Source organism: Suricata suricatta, chromosome X (genome assembly GCF_006229205.1).
Source record: "Suricata suricatta isolate VVHF042 chromosome X, meerkat_22Aug2017_6uvM2_HiC, whole genome shotgun sequence".
Lineage (NCBI taxonomy): Eukaryota > Metazoa > Chordata > Mammalia > Carnivora > Herpestidae > Suricata > Suricata suricatta.
This window is the reverse complement of record NC_043717.1, coordinates 51,152,909-51,175,952: the sequence shown is the minus strand read 5'-3', so window position 1 is coordinate 51,175,952 and position 23,044 is coordinate 51,152,909. Positions and strand designations below refer to the sequence as shown.

The 23,044-nt window shown below is 41.0% G+C and overlaps 1 protein-coding gene across 1 annotated transcript; it reads left to right on the top strand.

Moving 5' to 3' along the window:
• Positions 1-10,116: 10,116 nt before the first annotated feature.
• On the top strand, positions 10,117-11,238 carry P2RY4 (pyrimidinergic receptor P2Y4). The gene has a single exon (XM_029931021.1). It carries the CDS (start codon positions 10,144-10,146, stop codon positions 11,236-11,238), a length of 1,095 nt encoding a protein of 364 aa, XP_029786881.1. The 5' UTR covers positions 10,117-10,143.
• Positions 11,239-23,044: the final 11,806 nt, after the last annotated feature.

The window sequence follows — 23,044 nt, the reverse complement described above, 5'->3', positions numbered from 1 at the left end:
TTCTTACCAGTATATGACCAAGGGGCTTGTATTTTAGTTGCTGTTATTCTGCCCTTCTCGGGGATTTTCAGATAGAGGCAGGCTCTGCAGGGACCATAGTGGGACTGAAACTAATGCTGGACATACAGGAAAGAGTTATGTTCTTGCCAAAGTTGGTATCTGTGGGGAAGGCAAAACTTCAGAATGTATGTACTTTTTGACTAGTCTTCAGCTCTTTTTTGTCTTTAGACCCACACTTGAAGCATCTCCCTTCTTTCAGCTCACATCCATGGTCCTCTCAGCAGGAATGAAATATATCTGGTAGGTCTTTAATTCATTACTATGATTGAACTTAAATCATTATCTCTTTTCTAGGAATATGTGTATTTCTTGACTGAAGTATAATTTACAAACAGCAAGTTGCACAGATCTTAATTGCACCACTTGATGTATTTGTATTTGCTGTGGTAGGCTGAATTATGGACTCCAAAGATATAGAGTCCTAATCCCTAGAACCTATGAATATTACGTTATGTGGCAAAAAGGACTTTTCAGATATGATTAAATTAAGGGTCTTCAGATGGGGAGATTACTCTGCATCATCTAGGTGGGCCCTAAATTTAACCACTAGTCTCTTTAAAGAGGGAAAACTCTATTTCCCTCTACAGCTTCTCTGTACCTAGAAGGAGATTGGGCTACAGAAACAAGGCAATATGAGAACTGAAGCAAGATGCTATGTTAGAGGCTTTGAAAATGGAGGAAGGATCCATAGTCAAAGAATGCACTCTCAAAGGCAGAAAGGACAAGGGCATGGGTTCAAACTCATAGACTCTTATGATCACAAGGCGGCTGTTACACTTCAGGTGTAGTCTGGCTGACAAATTGATTGTGGCCCAATGAAACTGATTTTGGACTTCTTACCTCCAGAACTGTAAGAGAATAAGTGCCTTTTTAAGCCACCAAGTCTATGGTAAATTGTTCTAAAGCATCAATAGGAAACTAATACACCTGTGTGTACATGCATGTAACCATTACCTGGATCAAGATATAAAACATTTCCATCTGCCCCCAAAATTCCCTTGTGTCCCTTTCCAGTTTGTAGTCCCCAAAATAATTATCGCCAGTTTCATTTTGATCAAAAGTATTTGCATTTTCTAGTAGGATTTATTCCTAGGCTTACAAGGTGATTTAATATCTACAAATCAATCAACATGGTACACCACATTAAGAAAAGAAAGAACCATATGATTATTTCAGTAGATTCAGAAAAAGCATTTGACAAAGTACAACAGCCATTTATGATAAAAATTCCTCAACAAAGTACTGTTAGAGGAAACATATTTCAATATAATAAAGACCATATATGAAAACCCACAGCTAATATCATCCTCCAAGAGGAAAAGCTGAGACCTTGTCCTCTATGGGTAGGAACAAGACAGGAATGTACATTCTCCCCACTGTTATTTAACATAGTACTAGAATTTCTAGCCACAACAATCAGAAACACAAAGAAATAAAAAGTATTCAAATTGGCAAGAAAGAAGTCAAACTTTAACTGTTTGCAGATGACATGATACTCTATATAGAAAAGCCAGAGTTTCCACCAAAAATTCTCTAGAACTGATACACAAATTCAGTAAAATCGCAGAAAACAAAATCAATATACAGAAATCTGTTGCATTTCTATACACCAATAATGAAGCAGCAGAAAGAGAAATCAAGGAATAAATCCCACTTATAATTGCAGCAAAAAAAACCCATAAGATACCTAGGAATAAATCTAACCAAAGAGGTAGAAGATCTGCCCTCTGAAAACTATAAAACACTGATGAAAGAAATTGATGACACAAAGAAGTGGAAAAACATCCCATGCTCATGGATTGGAAGAACAAATGTTGCTAAACTGTCTATACTATGCAAAGCAATCTACACATTTAATGTAATCCCTATCAAAATACCACCAGCCTGTTTCACAGAGCTAGAACAAACAATCCTAAAATTTTTATGGAACCATAAAAGACCCTGAATAGCCAAAGCAATCTTGAAAAAGAAAAGCAAAGGTGGAGGCATCACAATTTCAGACTTCAAGTTATAGTTCAAAGCTGTAGTAATCAAAACAGTATGGTACTGGCATAAAAATAGACACATGGATCAATGGAACAGAATAGAAAACCTAGAAATGAACTCACAACTATATGGTCAATTAATCTTCGACAAAGCAAGAAAGAATATCCAATGGGAAAAAGATAGTCTCTTCAACAAATGGTGCTGGGAAAACTGGACAGCAATGTGCAAAAGACTGAAGCTGGACTACTTCTTACACTATACACAAAAATAAACCGAAAATGGATGAAACACTTAAATGTGAGGCAGGAAACCATTAATATCCTAGAGGAGAACACAGGAAGTAACCAGTTTGACATTGGTGATAGCACCTTCTTACTAGATACGTCTCCTGAGGCAAGGGAAACAAAAGCAAACATGAACTGTTGTGACTTCATCAAGATAAAAACTTCCATACAGTGAAGGAAACAATCAACAAAACTAAAAAGCAACCTGCTAAATGGGAGAAGATATTTGCAAATGATATATCTGATAAGAGCTAGTATCTAAAATCTATAAAAAACTTATAAAACTCAACACTCAAAAACCAAATAATCGAGTTAAAAAATGGGCAGAAGATATGAATAGACATTTTTCCAAAGAACACATATAGATGGCCAACAGACGCATAAAAGATACTCAACATTACTCATCATCAGGAGAATACAAATCAAAACTACAATGATACCCCACACCTGTCAGAATGGCTAAAATCAACAACACAGGAAACAACAGGTATTCGTGAGGATGCAGTGAAAGGGGAACCCTCTTACACTGTTGGTGGGAATGCAAACTGGTGCAACCACCCTGGAAAACAGATGGAGGTTTCTTAAAAAGTTAAAAATAGAACTGCCCTAAGATCCAGCAATTGCACAATTTGGTATTTACCCAAGGGATACAAAAATACTAATTTGAAGGGATACATGCACAGTGATGTTTATGGCAGCATTATCTATAATTATGGAAAGAGCTGAAATGTCCATCAAAGTATGAATGGGCAAAGAAGTGATGATATGTATATATGTGTGTGTGTATTATCACACATACATATATATAAAATGTATAAATTTATATAATGGAATATTAGCCATAAAAAAGAATGAAATCTTGCCATTTGCAAAGATGTGGATGGAGCTAGAGAGTATAATGCTAAGCAAAATAAGTCAGTCAGAGAAAGACAAATACCCTATGATTTCACTCATATGTGGAATTTAAGAAACAAAACAAATGAACATGGGGGGAAAAAGAAAACCAAGAAACTGACTCTTAGCTACAGAGAAAAACTGATGGTTACCAGAGGGGAGGTGGGGGGAGGATAGCTGAAATAGGCGATGGGGATTAATAGGAAGAGGTGCTCTTGTGAGGAGCACCAGGTCTTGTGTGTAAGTGTTGAATCACCATATTCTACCTCTGAAACTAATATTACGCTGTATGGTAACTAACTAGAATTTAAATAAAAACTTGCCAAAACAAAAGGAGTATTTACATTTTCTGAGGAAGCCAGAGTAAGAAAGCAAAGGAATGCATCTCTAATAATGGAGTTTCTGGCCCCTATGATAGATTGAGGGGAGAGTTTTTTCAGGTCCTAACCCACCTCAGTTGCACACCCCAATGATTTTCCCAGCCAGGCTTTCCAATTAGGAAGTGATGATCAGATCCCTGAGACAGAAGAGGTTGTAGCAGACAGAATTGTTTGTTGACTCAATAGCCACCTCACCCTTTTTTTTTGTGGGCAGAATCTCCATTTTCTTTGCCAGTCATTTCATCCCTCCTCTCAGTGACTGGTTTAGTTATAGGCATGATGTAATTCAAGCCACTGAGATGTGAAAGGAAGTGTGCTAAGGAGATTCTGAGAAAAATTTCTTGAGTAATAGCAGTAAACACACAGGAAGAGAGGCTTTCCTCTCCTACCATTGAACGTTGCCATATTTGGATACAATGCCTGAAGTGTAACAGCCACCTTGTCACCGTAAGAGTTGCTAAACAAACATCCCAAGGGGTTACAGATCAGAAAGATGGAAAGAGTCAGGATTTTTTTTTAAGTTTACTTATTTTTGAGAGAGAGAGAGAGAGAGAGAGAGAGAGAAAGAGAGAGACAGAGCTTGAGCAGGGAAGGGACAGAGAGAGAGGGAGACACAGAATCCAAAGCAGCTTCCAGACTCGGAGCTGTCAGCAAAGAGCCCAGTGTAGGGCTCAAACTCACAAACTGTGAGATCATGACCTGAGCTGAAGTCAGACGCTTAATCCACTGAGCCACCAAGGCGCGCATAGAGTCAGGATTCTTCTTATGACATTGTTGAGTTATTGAATTAGCTAACTCCAAAGCTGCCCACTCCTGGACTTAGATGCAAGATAATAAATTTTTTCATTTGAAAATCAGCTGAATTGGAATTTTCTGTTATTTCAACTAAAAATATATACCAGTGGACTTAAATGGGATCTGCAGAATGGCATTGACATGGTGAGGGATAGAAAGGAAACAGATGAATCAAATGGTAGAAACAAAGACTTCCTGTGCCATCTTAGGTGCTTGGACACTGCAATACTAGCCTCTACTCTAAAGTTTTTTTTATGTTTATTCATTTATTTGGGGAGAGAGAGAGTGCAAGCAGGAGAGGGGCAGAGAGAAAGGGACAAAGAGAATCCCAAGGACAGAGTCAGACATGGGGCTCAATCTCATGAATCTGTGAGAACATGACCTGAGCTGAAACCAAAAGTCTGACGCTTAACTGACTGAGCCACCCAGGTGCCCTTCTTCTCTAAAGCTTTTAAGAGCCTTGCTGGAGGTAAAGAACAGACATTTACAAAGACTAAAAGGGCATACTACAGAAAAGAGAAGGCTAACTTGGGCACAATTATAGGGAGCCAGTCACTTTCCCATGCTTTTATTAAGAAGTTTGATTTATCCAGGGTTTCAGATTATAGTATAGCTCCTTTCCATCAAGGTTGAGTGACTGTCTTGCACTCCACAATGCACTTATTCTCATTTAGGTGACCTCATTATTTCACTTCATAAAGAAAACCTAGGCACTGGGGTGAACTTTCCAATCTCCAACATCCTCCAAATTCACCTATATTTTAATTCCTAATGATAAAGAGGATGATAATTTGCCAGCCACTATGCATTACATGCATTGCCTCATTTTCTTTGCACAACCAGAAAGGTGCATTCTACATATGAGGAAATGGAGGTTCAGGAAGACTTACCTACAGTCATACAGCTAGTGGGTGACAGAGCCAGAGTTAAAATCTAGGTCTGACTCCAAAACCTGCATTTCCCCCACTATTTCACTGACTTTTTCTCCTTCATTTCTTTCCTTATGTACTTATTTCCTTCCTCTGTTCCTTCTCCCTCCATCTCCTTCCTTCCTCCTCCCCCACCCTACCCCTATTCAGAGAAAGATATTAGAAACCATACCTTCCTCTCCTTTCCCTTTTTAGTCCCGAAGGCAACAGGAAGCATTGCAGAGAAACTCATCAAGACATGAAGATTAGATGTAAGGGGCCAAGAGCAGGAGTACTGGAAAAGACTGGAAGAGCAGGGGAACAGAGAATATTAGCAGGAAAGAATAAACTTTGCCTGACATACTAAATTCTAGATTATCAGTTAGGTACCCAAGTGGGTATGTCCCAGAGCAAACAATATATACAAGGGCTTAGATTATAGCTGTCAGAATCATTCAATTCAACCAAGTATAACTGAATCATTCATTCATTTAATAAACATTTATTGAATACCTACTGTGTGCAAGGTATCTGTTTCCTTAACTCTGAATTGGAAGGCTTTATTTTTTTAATTTTTTAATTTTTTTGGACAAGATGTATAATTTGGGGAAAAATTCCTGGAACATATGGGGTTTTTTTAAGCTTATTTATTTTGAGAAGTGGGGGGAGGCAGAGAGAAGATCCCAAGCAGAGGATCCCACGCTGACAGCGTGGAGCTCGACTCGGGGCTCAAGCCCACGAACCATGAGATCAAGACTTGAACACTTAACCAACTGAGCCACCCAGGCACCCCTGGAACATAAGTTATTATACTTTACTGGGAAGGCTGTGGGAAAGACAGAGGTAAAACCAGAAGCTTTTCCTCAAGGAACTCTAGGTCTGGTGTGAGGGTGGGAGAATGAGGATGGACAAAAATACAAATGAGCATAGTTCTATGTAGTCTGTGGTATGTGCCATAATCTCAGTAGAAATCAAGTGTGGTACGAGTGTGAGAGAGACATAAATTTTGATTAGAGAGAATCTGCATGCTGTAGTCATGTTGGTCATTATTAATTATTCATAACTTTTTTTTGAGAGAGAGAGGGCACAAGTGAGTGAAGGGCAGGGCGGGAGAGAGAATCCCACGAGGGGCAGAGAGAGAGGGAGAAAGGGAAAGAGAGAGGGACAGAGACAAAGAGAGAGGCAGAGAGAGAGGGGGAGAGAGTGAGAATACCCTGAGGGGCAAAGAGAGAGAGGGAGAAAGGGAAAGAGAGAGAGAGGGACAGAGAGAGACACAGAGAGGCAGGACTCCCCTGAAGTGGGGCTTGAGCTCACAAACTGTGAGATCATGACCTGAGCCACAGTCAGATGCTTAACCGACTGAGCCACCCAGGTGCCCCAATTATTCATACATTCTAAGTTAAATCATGAGAGTGGATGTTAAAAGAAAGAGGGAGAGAGAAATGGTAGAGTGAGGAGAGGAAGGAGAAGAGAAAGAGGGGAGGAGAAGAGAGAAGAGCTGTAGGAGTAAGCCTTAGGGAAGGGTCACATTTGGAAGAAGGAAGACAAAAAGAGCCAGGGAAGAAGTTAGGAGGGACATCCAGAGGACTTAGGAGATTCAGAGTAATGCAAAGTCACGAAACAAAAGTGAGGGAGAGTGTCACAGAAGACGGTGAGTGTGGCCTGCAGCATTTCAAAAGGCACAAATCATTCCTTTTGGCCCAGGTGATGTTGGGCAAGGGTTTTTCCTGAAGTAGCCACTAAGCGGCAGCTGTGTCCAGGGACTAGCAGAAACCTATCTGAGCTAAACCAGCTTGAAGCAGGAAAAGCAGCAAGCTGGCTCAGGTTGGGGCTTCTCTAGTGTAGAGGATGCTGGAGTGACCCCCTGGGTGTATGCCAAGCCTCAGATTACACTTGTTCTCCTCTGAAGAGATCAGCTTCATTCCTAGGAGCAAAGTAATAATACAAAATACTGTATAATGAGAAGCATTTCATGCTTTACGAAGTGTTTTCATACGTATTGACCCATTCGATATTCAGGAAACCCTAAAAAGTTAGTGCTATTATCCCCATTTCACTGGTGAGAAAACTAAGTTACAAAGAGGCATCCGGCATTACACAAATAATACGTGGAGAAACAAGGATTTGAATTCATGTCCGTGGCTCCTAACAGCTGGGCCTTTTATGCAATTATCACAGCAGTCATCTGACTCAGGATATGACTGCTTCTTCCTCCATGCCTCCCTTTTATCTACCCCTACCCTGCCACAGGGCAAGGATCTCCAAGTTTTCCCTATCCAGGTTTCTGGGCCTCCAGGAGATCTAGATCTAGATTCTAAAGCCTCCCTTGTAGGCCTGCCTCCTCTCACTCCCAGAATCTAGCTAGGCAACATTCTTAGGACCTGAAGATCAGGTTCAGAGTCTCCATTTCTTCCAGTTCCCTTCAGTGTGAATTCTGCTCCAGACTACACCCCCTCTTCTACTCACCTCATCTTCTGAGTCCATCAGGCCCAAAGCTTGCCCCTATGCCTAAGACCCCCATAATCCTGGAACCTTAGTTGGCCCTGGGGACCGCAGATCCAGAGCTCCTGACAGGTTGGCATTCTCTGACACTCAGCCCTCAGACACCTAGGCTTGGTTTCTGTACTTTCTCTGCCATATTCAGACTGGGGACTCCTTGAGTGATAGAGAGAGATGAAAGGTGGTGTGTAGAAAGAGGCAAAGCCTGTGAGGGAGGCTTGTCGGCTAGCCTCCTTGGGGAGGAGTGCGCTCCTCCGCTCCGCCTCCTCTTATGTGTGTAATAGGTGTCTTGAAATTGACAGACTGAAAAATGAACTCCCAGTCTTTCCCCTAACTTGCTTCTCTCAGAGCTTATCCCATCTCTGTCTACAGTAACTCCATTCCTCCAGTTGCTCAGGTCAGAAATCTTAGAGTCATTCTTGATTCCTCTCTTTTTCTCACACCCCACATCAGTAAATCTTGTCGTCTCTACTTTCAAAACCTAGTCAGGGGGTGCCTTGGTGGCTCAGTTGGTTAACCTGATTTTGGCTCAGGTCATGGTCTCACACTGCGCTGACAGAGCAGAGCCTGTTTGGGATTCTCTCTCTCCTTTCTCTGCCCCTCTCCTGCTCACATGTGCACACATGCTCTCTTTCATTCACAATAAATACGCTTAAAAAAACTCTATGTAAAGCAGACCCCAACACTTTTGTCCTCTAAACCCTCAAATGGCCTCTCATTCACTGAAAGTAAAAGCCAAGTACCCTCACAATGGCTTGCAAGGACCTTCATGATCTGGTCCCTGCCACACTCTCTGACCTCATCTCTACATTTCTCCTCCCTCACAACCACCTCTGGTCTTTATCTAAAGTCACCTTAATATTTAAAGCAGCAACCTTCTCTATTTCCTATGTCCTTTCTTCTCTATTCCCTTTCCTGCCTTTATTTTGCTCCATAGTCATGATTACAATCTATATATTTTACTTGTTAATTTTATTTTCCCACCCCACTAGTATGGGAGGTCCATTAGAGTCAGAGTCTTTCTTTATTTTACTCGCTACTAGTGAACCGCCAGTAGGTAGACCTGGATCAAGCACACAGTAGGGTTTCGGTAAACATTTGCATATATCTTTACTGGATTATGGGCAGTGGCAGTAGAGAGGCAAGTAAGAATAGCAATTAAGTATCAAGATGCTAGAGCCTGGTTCAAAGGCAGGCCTGCCTGGGTTCAAATCTTGACTCTCCCCCTAAATAGCAGAATACATTCTCCTTGCCTTAGTTTCCTCATCGGCACAATAATAGTACCTTTTTTTATAGAGAACTTGTTGGGCCATCAATAAGTGTAAGGCACTTAGAATAGTGCCTTGCATCTAGTAAGTGCTATATAAGCACTATATAAGCTATAATTATATGCATCTGGAGTTGAGATTTGTATCAATAGTATAGATTTTCCCAAGTCTTTCTGTATGTTATCTTGCATTTGCTCATGTTAATGTTCATTCATTTCCCATGTTTCTCCTTGCTTACACAGATTGATATGATCTCCCTGTAGTTGTAGTCATCTCTTGTGGCCTGGCTCTTCATTTATGAACGTGGATGTTTCCTCGTGTACTTCCTCCTACAGTCAATTAGAAAGTGTTAAATAGTAATCTTGCTGGGCCCCAGTTTCCCAATCTGTACATGAGTGGGTTGGACTAGATAATGTGGCTGGCCTTTTCTAGCTCTAACAATCTCCCAAGACAGGAAGAAGGACAGGCCCCACCCCCAAACCCGCCCTCTTGGATATGCCCTCTGGCTGCCAAGGGGAAAGGTGACAGAATCAGCTGGGCTCAGCTTCAAGGGGACCAGGTAGGAGACAAACCAAGTTTCTTGCATGAGGGTGGTGATGGGGTTCCTGGACTGGACCAGGCAGGGGGAGGGCATCAGAAGTAACTGTTGTGTGGAGACCTTGGGACCAGGGTGAAGGGAAAGGTCAAAGCACCATGGGGAGAAATGTTGTAATGGGCTAGGACACAGCTTGGGTCTGGGCGTTTCCCACATTGGGCAGTACTGCTAGGCCTCCATCCCTTCAGGTAGCCAAGATCTGAAGGACAGAGTTGCAGAATGAGAACAACCCAAGCTCACTGCCTGCCCTACTGAGCCCCAGCACCACCTGCTGCCCACCACTCCTGAGGCTGGACCAAAGGGGCTTGGGCAGAGGCCAGACTGGCCTGGGTGCACCCGGATATACTCCTCTTGCTACCTCTAATGCTTCAATCATGGCCCTCCCTGTTCTCTGCTTTTTGGGCCCAGGGCAGGACTGGGAGACCAGGGAAATCCAGCCACTTTCACTTCTGCCCTTTCTACCTCTAGGGGACCATGGCTGGTGCAGAGTCCCCTCTGCTCACAATAGGCCCCAGTCTGGATCCTGGCGACAGCGAGGTACAGCTGAACTGCTGGTTTGATGAGGAGTTCAAGTTCATCATGCTGCCTGTGAGCTACACAGTTGTCTTTGTGTTGGGTCTAAGTCTCAATGCCCCGGCCCTCTGGCTCTTCCTCTCTCGTCTCCGACCATGGGATGCAACAGCCACCTACATGTTCCACTTGGCCTTATCAGACACTTTGTACGTGCTGTCACTACCCACCCTCATCTACTATTATGCGGCCCGCAACCACTGGCCCTTTGGTACTGGGCTCTGCAAGTTCATCCGCTTTCTCTTCTATTGGAACCTCTACTGCAGTGTCCTTTTCCTCACCTGCATCAGTGTGCACCGCTACCTGGGCATCTGCCACCCACTGCGGGCTCTACGCTGGGGCCGGCCTCGATTTGCAGGCCTTCTCTGCCTGGCAGTTTGGTTGGTTGTAGCCGGCTGCCTCATGCCCAACTTGTTCTTTGTCACAACCAGTCCCAAGGGGGACACCATCCTGTGCCATGACACCACTCGGCCTGAGGAGTTTGACCACTATGTGCACTTCAGCTCAGCAATCATGGGACTGCTCTTTGGCGTGCCCTGCCTGGTCACTCTTGTCTGCTATGGGCTCATGGCCAGGCGCCTGTATCGGCCCTTGCCAGGGGCTGCCCGGTCATCTTCTCGTCTGCGTTCTCTCCGCATGATCGCTGTGGTGCTGACTGTCTTTGCTGTCTGCTTTGTGCCTTTCCACATCACCCGCACCATTTATTACATGTCAAGGCTGTTGGAAGCTGACTGCCGGGTGCTGAACATTGTCAACGTGGTCTACAAAGTGACTCGGCCTCTGGCTAGTGTCAACAGCTGCCTGGATCCTGTACTCTACCTACTCACTGGGGACAAGTATCGCCGTCAGCTCCGTCACCTCTGCAGTACTGGTGGGCCCCAGCCCCGTATGCCTGCCTCTTCCCTGGCGCTGGTGTCCCTGCCTGAAGATAGCAGCTGCAGGTGGACATCCACCCACTCAGACAGTGGCTTCCCTTTCTCTGGGGCAGATAGACTGTAACACTGGGATCCAGGAAGTAAGAGGAAAAAGGGTGAGTGTAGGGCAGAGGTGAGGGAACACAGTAGTTACACCCAGTATGGCTGCTTTTCCTCTTTTCCAGGCTCTGGAGAGGATTGAGAGGAACCAGGGAAATTATGTGTGACCACATTCCTCATAAACCCTTCAGTTGTCTTCTCCTTTTTAGCCAAAGGCAATAACAGCCACTCTTCTTTCGCTTTGTTTCTGTATTTTTCTTGCTGCCATTGGTTCTGTCTCTTTATCTTATAAGACTTCCTAAAAATCTCACCCAGTCCTCTTGCCCCCTCCCTTTTCCCTCACATATCTGTATAGCATGTGTTCTTTCAACCAGACCAGAGCATTAGACTGAAGAGGTGGAGAAGTGGGATAATCTCAGGATGGGTTTTATTTATCTGATTGTGATAACCAGAATCAGGAGGTGGGGGCACCAGCATATCACAGAGGCCAAGGACGTGACATATGTAGCGCCCATACCCACTTCCCACTTCCTGGTTTCTCTCAAAGACATCATAGTCTTGCCTACCAAAGTGCTGAGATAGGGATCAAACCTAGACAACCTGCATGCTGGGCTCCTCACATGAAGCTGGAGGCATGGCACTGTTGAATGGGTGTATAGCCATGAGGCAGAGAGGGAGCCCTAAGTTTTACCATGGGGTGGGTGGGTACCTTGCCTCAAGAGGTGAGGCGCAAGTCAATAACAGTCCTTGGAACAGGACCTCATTTATGATGTGTGCTGAGAGCATATTTGACTGTTCTCCTGTCCTTAATGAAAAGAACAGAGGATGGCTTAGAAAGAGATGGGAGAGCTCTCATATTTGTGGCTATAACTTTCAGCACAAAGAGGTAGAGCAGGTTTGTGCAGAGTTTGGTATGGTGATAGGCTTAATGCCCAGAGCTGGCTCTTCACTGGTCTCTCCCCTTTCTCTAGCTCCCACCCTAGGTGAATAATAAATCTGTCATCAACTCTTTCAGAAAAGACTTTAAGGCTTTAATGCCAGGGCAGAGCATGGGGACTAGGACAGCTCCCCTCAGAGTCTCCCATCCAGTTATTCCCTCCTTGCCCCATCTTGGTGCTTATGGGCTTACAGGACTAGGAGGGTGTGTGGGTACAGAACTTGGGCAGCTAACCTCCAAACCTCAGGAAGTAAAAGGCTCTAGGCAGTCATTCATGAGAAAGGAGGGCTCATACTTCTAGGCATGCCCCACTCTGAAATTGCCTTCTAGCCCACTGGTCCCCTGAGTTTCCAGCCTGCCTTTTCTTTTGCTCCACTCTTGCTGACGTGTCTCTATTCTTTTACTTGTCTAAGGAGTCTCTCTGGAGAGTAAAACTGTGGCTAGTCATCAGAAAAAAATGACTTCGATGCCCCTGAGTGTCCCTTTGCATCCTTCCATGTGCTCCCTCTTTCTGCCTGCTACCCATGACTCTTTCCATTCGGAGTAAATGGATTGGCCTTTTCCTTACTAGTTTTGCTGTCTCATGGCCACTGCCTAGACTGTTACGTATTGTGTTATTCAGCTGTACTCTCTCTATTATTCCTATGACCATAGCCTCTTTGCCCATTATCTACTGATCCCATCAAGTAAAGCTGCTTTCTCCATCACAACTGACCCAGTCTCCTCCATTTCTCAAGTCCATTTAACTCCCATATGTTTTATCAAGACTAACTGCCCAGACTTTGTGGTCTGCTACTTTCAGGCTATCTTCTCTTACACTCTAACTTTAGTTAAACACCTTGACTTTCTCCTTGGGCCACTTTTCTCCTCTCTCCTATACTAGAGGAGATTGCAGATGAAACCAGAGTACGGGGCTGATTTGACCCACTGAAACTTCATGTCTTGGAACTGCATCTAAACCCCCATTTTTATTAGCCTGCTGAGTTCCTAGTGAACATTCCAGAGCAAGTGTTTCCTGTATTTTCCACCTTCTCAAGGCTCTAACTTCATCCTACCATATGACCTTCTAAGAGTCACCTTGCCTGAGCTGAGAAGATCTAATACCTCAACTTCTTTCTGCTTCATTCATGACAATTTTACTTTTATATCCATCTTCTCTTTCTTCCTTTCTTCCCTGTAGACCCCACATAAGAGGTGGCTCTCTTACTTTTTCCTTTGTTTGTCTCTTTTCATCACTTTTAGTCTTTCCATAACTGATTTCATCCCATCTTTAAAAAATTCACACACAACAGGGGTGCCTGGGTGACTCGGTCTGTTGAGTGTCCAACTCTTGGTTTCAGCTCAAGTTATGATCTTGCGGTTCATGAGATTGAGGCCCATGTCAGGCTTTCTGCTGACAGCATGGACCCTGCTTCGGATTCTCTCTCTCTCTCTCTGCCCCTCCTCCACTTGTTCTCTCACTCTCAAAATAAATAAGCATTTTTTAAAAGCCACATATGACAAAACCCAACCAAAGAAAAATAAAGCATTATCACCAATACCTTGACCATGCTGTCTCTTGTAGCTAACATTCTACTCTTCTTATTCACCTCACTGTCAGGTTTATAGAAAGAATACCATAACTATCATTATAAACTCACCCCTTAACTCTCTGAACCTGGTTTTCTTCTTTACCTGGAAGAACAAAAATTACTTCATACGCAAGATCTTTATGATATTTCCTCTATATTCTTCTTTGACTATCTCTACTTCACTTTACCTTCTTGCATATTCTGTTTAAAAGTTTTATGAAAACAACATTTAAAAATTCCATTATGACAATAGTAAAGAAAATTTTGAAGGAAAATATTCACCTATACTTCCAAACCCTAGACAATTGTTTTCATTTATCTATGTTCCATGCTTTTTCAGCTTGCATAATACATACTTTTATTTTATGTAAGTATAAACATAGTGTACATATATTTTTAAATTTTGCTTTAAAAACTTTTATTGTAAATACTGTCCTTGTACTGCAGTCTCTCATGTTTGTCATTTCAATAGCTACATAAAATTACATCAATTAGTGGATTGTATTTTATTTGACTATTCCCTTATTATTGGACATTTAAGTGACTCCCACTTTTTCTGTGCTTTGAACATCTTAATGCATATGGCTTTTTTCTTCTTTACAAGATGAAAACTTGTCCTGCTTTTAGGACAAGTTCCCAGGAGTAGGCTTACCAGATCAAAGAGCATGAATATTTTTATGGATCTTGATTTTCAAAAAGACTGCACAAATGTTCAATGCCACAACAACACATGAGTGTTCCGTTTCTCTTGCAGCTTTAGCACTGGACTTTATAAGGCATCTTTTTGGATGGCTTAAACATTAAATTCTTAACATCACCTTTTTTTTATTACTGAGGGGATAGAACACTTTTCCATATGTTTACTATTTGCATTTCTTCTTGTGTGAACTGTCTGTTCATATTCTTCACCAATTGGCATTAATGGTCTTATACACATTGGTGAGCTGATTTATCTAAATGTGTTTTTTAGTCACATATACCTTAGGGACACCTGGATGTCTCAGTAGGTTAAGTGTCCAACTTTGGTTCAGGTTGTGATCACGTTGTTCCAAGTTCGAGCCCTGCATCAGGCTGTCTACTGACAGCTCAGAGTCTGGAGCCTGCTTAAGATTCTGTGTCTCCCTCTCTCTCTTTGCCCCTCCCCCACTCTCTCTGTCTCTCAAAAGTAAACATTAAAAATTAAAAAACAATACACGATAGCCTTTTGTCATATTTGATATGAATATTTCTCCATTAATTGTAATTTTTACTTTTAATTTTAGTTCCTTATTTCATCACCTTGCTTTAAATCTCTCCTCTCCTACTTTTACTTATCTTATTACTTCCTCTCTCTTTGCTAGCTTCTCCTCTTTTACTCCCTAAGTAAACAAAGTTCCAAGGTCTGTCATAGTCATAACATTTGGGGATTATTTAATCCACTCCCCACCCCACCATCTGACCCTGGATTTTCTCTTGGAGAAAATATATGTGCACATGAATATAAGTCAGTTTACTTAGAATCCTTGAGAATTTCTCAGAAATATTCTAGGGCTTGGTACGGTTTCACCTTACAAAGCAGGAAACAGGCCCAAAGATATGATTTGCTCATTATTTAGTAAGTTAGTGGCAAAGTAGGAACTAGGCCTAGCCCCCAGGTCCCTTGACTCCTAGGTCTTCTTCCATTACATTATGCCAACTCAAGTCTAGGCTGTCATTTCTCCCAAGTTCCATCTCTATATATTCAATTGCCCACTGGACAGTTTCACTTGGATCTTCCATTGTCATTTCCAACCTAAGATGTAAAAAACTGAACTCCCTAAACCAGTTTCCCTACCTGACTTCATTACTTCTTTTCATGACATCTTCTTTCCCCAAGTCACCTAGACTCAGAAATGCTCAGGTAACTCCAATTCTTCTCTTTTTATTTCATGAGATTCTGACATTTCTTTAGTTATCATGTCAATTATAATTGGCCTTCTTTTATGATCCCAGTACTACCATTCTAATACTGATCTTTCTTACCTCCAGTGTCTCCTCATACAAATGCATCCTATATAATACATACTGCCAGATTAATCAGCCCTAACACTCTCTTACTTAAAACTCTCTCATGGTTCCCCATTGTCTATGAGACAAGTTGAAATCCTTTAGTCAGAAATGAAAGAGAGCCTTTTCAGTCTTATTTCCCATTATTCCCCAATACAAATCTTAGTTCTCCAACTAATTAGAGCTCCTCATTCTTTCTCTAAATGAGACTTGCAGTTTCTCAGCTCTGCACCTTTAGTCTTCCTTTCCCTTGCACTAGAATGCCCTCCCTTTCTTCTCCCACTGTCCTTTTCCTACCTAGTTTCCAAAGCCAGGCTTAAGCCCCATTTCTTCTTTGAGACTTTCTCTGGCGACTCTTGCCTACAGTAACATTCCTGGTCACTCATTACAATAATTATTGTTTATATCAGTCACTTGGCACTTTTATTGTCTTCTGAAATTATACTATTATTGCTACTTAATTCTTTATGCATGTTTGTTTTGTGTTGTCTCCTATAAATTTCTTGAGTTACTATGATAGAAAGGAAAGAACATAGGACTGAAAATCTGAAGAGCCAAGTTTGAGCCCTAGTTATGAAAGTAGGGCTTAGGTGTGTCACTTGGGTGAGCCACTCAGACCCTTTAAGCCACAATTTCATCACCTGTAAAATGAGGATCATAATCTCAGCTTTAAGTACTTCAGATTGTGGTAAGGCTCTGCAAATTTAGAGAGCTAAACAAATATAAATGGTTTTTTATTATATAATCTAATTTGCTTAATACATGGTGCTTCATAAATATTTGCTGAACAATTACATGTCAGTAATTCAGTTTATTGTTTCTGTTCCTGGGCATATTTCTGTGTTAAGAGGCCACAGGAAACCCACAAAACCTAAAGACCCAAGGACAATTTTTAGGATCAGTGGAGACAGGGAGGGCATTGGAAAGATATTATAAAGAAAAGTGGGCTTGTCCAGCACCTCCCACATCTTACTACACTGGCGACTCATTAGTTGGACTACCTATAAGGCCGATCTGAATGTGGAGATAGGGAGAAGATGGCACATCAGAGCTTTCACTTTCTTCACATTTTCTATACTTCATCCCATAACCAAAAACCAGTTAGCCTAATGCTTTTCCTAGGATGCACCTAGGACTCTTTTCTCCTTCATTGATGTGATGAAAGCCAGCATTTTGGTGAAGAAGGTAATGAGAAGTAGTAGAGGAGAGAACAAGCAATTTTAGTCAGATAACCAGACATGGATTTAAATCTTCAGTATGCTACTTACTAGTTGCATGATGTCAGACAAGTTGCTTAATCTCTCTGAGCTTCTGTTTCCTCATTGGTAAATTGGGGTAGTAATGATTCATTTAACAGGGTTATTGTGAATGGATGAAAAAAAAACATCATTTACAGTTCCTATGGGTAGGAAATCCTTTTCAACAGTTCACATATTTAGTGTGGCTGGATGATGATCCAGACTTCTAGATTTGGATTTGGTGCTGCTTTGAAGTAATAGTTAAGATTATGACAAAGACTGAACCTGTGAACATGAGACGCAGAAGGCTAAAAACTGATCAGTGAGACATGACCATAGTGATTAACTGGTAGGAAACAGAGTGAAGCTTTGGCATTGCATCAAGGGACAAGAGAGTTTCAAAAAGAAGGACTTATAAAAGTTTTTAAAAAATAAACTTTTGAATGAAAAAAAGAAAAATTAAGAAACTAAGCAACAGTGAATGCATAAGAGAATTCAGACACTCAGAAAGATAATAAAAAAAATACTTGATTCTTTGCCAACTTGTATACAAGAGATATTAACCAATGACATTAGCTAAAGAGACCAATCTCAAGTAGTTTTTTGTAATCAAAATCTGTTTACATGTATTTATTTATACTCCTCCTTTCCTTTTAGTTCCAGCACATTTCTGCCTCTTTCCAAAGATTTCACAATAACCCACTGAATGAATTACTTGCCATAACCTACAGAACTTATATTTCTAGTATTATCTGGGATATGGTTTGTCACCAAAAGGGAGTACAGAAATATTGAGCACAACCAAAGAATGAGTCTGTCAATGAGGGCAACTTGGTGTATGTTTTATTTGCAGAGCTTATGCATTTAGGTCACAAAGTGGGAAGAAGACAAATTATATCTCCTTGACTCAAAGGGTAAATTATTAAAATGTGAGAACTCTTTAAGACAAATAAGATGAAATCCTTTTTGGGGCTGACTGGTTATGACTATAAATTTTGTACCACAGTTTGAGGCCCTAATCATGCTACTGGTCTACTGATGGGAAGAAGAAACCAGACGTACTTGGAAAACTCAAGAGAAAAATCAACTAATGCCTTCATTGTGATGCTGTCACCTGCTTAATTTGTTTACTTCTCTCTGATATTTAACTTACTGATCATTGTAAGCCTCATCCCCTTTACTATACCAATAGCTCTTTATCTCCAATGTGAATAAAACATTTATTTTTACACACTCTGATCTTGCTGGATTTCTTTCAGAGGGTAGTCATTGCCTTGGTTCTTTAAAGATTTAAGCTAATGTGATTTTTACAAGTTTCTATCTTTATTCATTTCTCTAATGCAGTTTCCCAAAGCACATATTCTGGGACAGTAATACACATTACTAAGTGTTTAACAGGATGGTTTAGAAGGGAAGGTCCAACATAGTGACATGGGCACCCTGAACTCACCTCCTGTCAAGGACAAAGCAGATCTACACTTACATATAGAGCAGTTCCTCCTGGAGAAGAACTGAGGGCAGATTGAATGGCCTCAACACAACAAAGGGCAGAGGGACTACAAAGAGAAAGGCAGGAGATTGGGACACAGTAACAATGGGACCTTCTCTCACAATGCTGCAAACTGTAGTGAGGAAGGATAGTACTGAGGAGTCTGTGCACAGATTTGCCCACCCTTAGGCACAGAAAAGAAGACACGGTTTAAAGGGAAACTAAACTGTAAATGAACTAACACAAGTGCATCCCCTAAAAGGCAGGAGAACTGCTGGAATGCTATCCAGGGTTGGAAGTGCTGCTGAGCACCATTTTTTACATCCTACCCTCCACCTTGATACTGCAAATGGGAGTGGGGTCTGAGCACTGTAGCTAACCTGCCACCTCAAGTGAGCCCAGAATCCCTAATCCACACCAGCTCCAACGTGGCCTCCTCTACTCGTGACCATCTGAACTCCAGTTGTCCCATTCAGCTGGCCCCAGTTCAGGGTACACCAGGACACCCTGGACTCCAGCCATATCACCTAGGTAGCATGGGTAGGAAGCTCTCCAGGATACTCCAGGTCTGTACCCACTTCAGCTGCAGCCAACTTGCCAGAGCAGGCTCTTTATGAAGCACCTTGGGAAACCCGCTCTGACTTGTGTCCACCTCACCTCCAGTTGTCCCCCCAAGGTACCTCCAGTGAAGAGTGCTACAGTTCCCAGTCTGTGCCTATTTACCTGGAAAGGAAACAGACATCCAGGTCCAGGAAACAAAGAGAGCCTCAAACAAAGTGAAGTCAAGCAGGGAAACACCAAGACATATAGGAATTAAAATGTCAAAGATTAAAGCTAAAGAGAGAATCTTAAAAACAACACGAAGAAAGCAACAAGTTACATACAAAGGAAACCATATAAAGCTATCAAATTATGTTTTCATCAGAAATCTTGCAGGCCAGACAGGAGTGGCATGACATATTCCAAGTGCTGAGAAGAAAAAAAAAAACCTACAACAAAGAATACTCTATATGGCAAAGTTATCATCCAGAACTAGAGGAGAGATAAAGAGTTTCCCAGAAAAACAAAATTTAAAGTTCATTCACCACTAAAACAGTCTTAAAAGAAGTGTTAAAGAGACTTCTTTAAGTGGATAAAAAGGTCATAACTAAAAGTAAGAAATTCGTAAAAGGAAATAATTTCACTAGTAAAATCAATCATACAAGAAAGGCAGTAAATCAATCACTTATAAAGCTAGTATGAAGGTTAAAAGACAAACGTAGTAAAATTAATTATATCTAAAAATTAAAGAGACTCATAAAATAAAAGATGAAAATTATGACAGAATATACATGAAATGTGGAAGAGGAGAGTGCCAATGTAAGGCTACTAGATTGTGTTCAAACCTAAGTGACCATTAACTTAATATAAAAAGTTATATACTTCACATGATGTATATGAGCCTCATCATAACCACAAACTAAAACCTATAATAGATACACAAAAAATAAAGAGAAAAGAATCCAAACATAACTGTGAAGAAAGACATCAATCATAAGGGAAGAGAGCAAAGGAGAAAGGAACAGAGATCTACAAAACAAGAGAAAACAATGAACAAAATGGCAATAAATACATACCTATCATTAATTACTTTATTTTTTATAAATGTTTGTTTACTTTTGAGAGAGAGCATGAGCAGGGGAGGGGCAGAGGGAGAGGGGGACAGAGGATTCAAAGCAGGCTCCACACTGACAGCAGTGAGCCCTCTGTGGAGCTTGAACTTATGAGCCTCAAGATCATGACCTGAGCCAAAATGAATGCTTAACCAACTGAGCCACCCAGGTGCCCCTGGACAAAATGACTTTAAAACAAAGACTGTAATGAGAAACAAAGAAGGGCATTGCATAGTGATAAAGGAATCAGTCCAACAAGAGGATATAACAACTTTAAATATCTATGCATCTAACATAGAAGCACCTAAAAATATAAAGCAAATATTAAGAGACATAAAGGGAGAAATAGACAGTAATACAATAATAGGGGATTATAACACCCCACTTACATCAATGGATAGATCATCCAGAAAGAAAACGAATAAAGAAACAGTGTCTCTGAATGATGCATTAGACTAAATGGACTTAACAGATACATAGAGAACATTCTGTTGATAAATAGCAGAATATACATTCTTTTCAAATGCACATGGAGCATTCTTCAGGATAGATCACATATTAGGCCATCGATCAAGAAGATGTGCTATATATATACAATGGAGTACTACATGGCAATGAGAAAGAATGAAATTGGCCATTTGTAGCAAAGTGGATGGACCTCGAGGGTGTCATGCTAAGTGAAATAAGTCAGGTGGAGAAGGACAGATACCATGTTTTCACTCATAGGTCTAACAGGAAAGACCTAACAGAGGAACACAGGGAGGGGAAGGGGGAAAGACCTAACAGAGGAACACAGGGAGGGGAAGGGGGAAAGAGAGTTGGGGAGAGAGGGGGATGCAAATCATGAGATACTATTGAATACTGAAAATGAACCCTGGGCTGAAAGGGGAGGGGGAGACGAGAAGGGGCGTGGTGGTCATGGAGGAGAGCACTTGTGGGGAAGAGCACTGGGTGTTATATGGAAACCAATTTGACAATAAACCATTAAAAAAAAAAGACAACTTTAACCTTGAGGGAATAAAAAACAAGTCTTAATAAATTTAAGAGACTGAAATGATATCAAGCATCTTTTCCAAACACAATGGTATAAAACAGAAATCAACCACAAGAAAAAAACTTGAGAAAACACAAACACATGTAGGCTAAACAACATGGAATCAAACAACCAAAAGGTAAATGAAAAAATCAAAGAGGAAATTAAAAAGTTCTTGGAGACAAATGAAATTGGAAACACAATGGTTTAAAATTTGAAGGATGCAGGGGCGCCTCGGTGGCTCAGTCAGTTAAGCATCTGACTTCGGCTCAGGTCATGATCTCGTGTTTTTTGAGTTCAAGCTTCGTGTCAGGCTCTGTGCTGACAGCTTGGAGCCTGGAGCCTGGAGCCTGTTTCAAATTTTGTGCCTCCCTTTCTCTCTCTCTCTCTCTCTCTCTCTCTCTCTCTCTGTCTCCCCCCATCTCTCCCCCACTCATGCTGTGTCTCTGTCTCTCTCAAAAACAAATAAACACTAAAAAATTAAAAAAATTTGGGGGGATGCAGCAAAAGCAGTTCTAACACAGAAACTTATTTATTTTTCTAAGATAGAAGTTTATGGTGATACAGGTCTACCTTAAGAAACAAGAAAAATCTCAAAATAAACAACCTAAATTTACATCTAAAAGAATTAGGGGGGAAAAGGACAAACCCTAAAGTTAGCAGAAGGAAAGAAATGATAAAAATTAGAGTAGAAATAGGTAAAATAAAGACTTAAAATACAATAACAAAAACCAATAAAACTAGAAGCTGGTTCTTTGAAAAGATAAAATCAATATACATTTAGCCAGATTCATCAAGAAAAACAAAGAAAAATGACTCAATTAAATAAAATCAGAAATAAAAGAGAAGTACTGTTTGTAACGACATGGATGGAGCTAGAGTGTATAATGCTAAGCAAAATAACTTGATCAGAGAAAGGCAAATACTATAAGATTTCACTTATAGTGGAAGTTAACAGACAAAACAGATGAACAAAAGGGAAGAAAGAGAGGGGCAAACCCAGAAACAGACCCTTTTTAAAAATGTTTATTTATTTATTTTTAAGAGAAAGAGAGAGAGAGAGAGAGAGAGAGAGAGAGAGAGAACACAAGCAGGGGAGGAGAAAGAGAGACACAAACACAGAATCTAAAGCAGGCTCCAGGCTCTGAACCTGGGGCAGTGCAGAACCTGGGGCAGGGCTCAAACTCATAAACTGTGAGATCATGACCTGAGCTGAAGTCAGACGCTTAACTGACTGAGCCAACCAGGCACCCCAAAACAAACTTTTAACTATAGAGAACAAACTGATAGATACCAGAAGGAAGGTGAGTGGGAGGGTGGGTTAAATAGGTGATGGGGATTAAAGGTGCACTTGTTATGATGTTCACAGCGTGATGTGTGGAATTGTTGAATCACTATACTGTACATATGAAATTAATACTGTACAGGAACTAACTGAAATTTACATTAAAAGTTTAAAAAAAGAAATAAAAGAGAAATAATAAGCCAACACCATAGAAATACAACGATTATAAGAGACTACTATGAAAAATTATATGCCAACAAATTGGACAACCTAGAGGAAATTGAAAAATTTCTTGAAATATATAGTCTTCCAAAACTGAATCAGGAAGAAATAGAAAATCTGAATAGAATGCTTGCTAGTAATGTAATTGAATTGGAATAATAAAAAAAACCTCCCAACAAACAAAATTCCAGGACCAGATGGCTTCACAGGTGAATTCTATCAAACATTTATAAAAGAGATAATACCTATCCTTCTCAAACTATTCCAAAAAATAAAAGAAAGGAAAAATTCAAAATCCATCCTACGAGGCCAGCATTACTCTCTTACCCAAATAAGGCAAAGACACTACACACAAACACACAGAAAAACCTCTAAAAGT

Excerpts from the sequence above, each read along its gene's own strand:
- P2RY4 (XM_029931021.1), top strand. The coding sequence starts at position 10,144 with ATGGCTGGTGCAGAGTCCCCTCTGCTCACAATAGGCCCCAGTCTGGAT.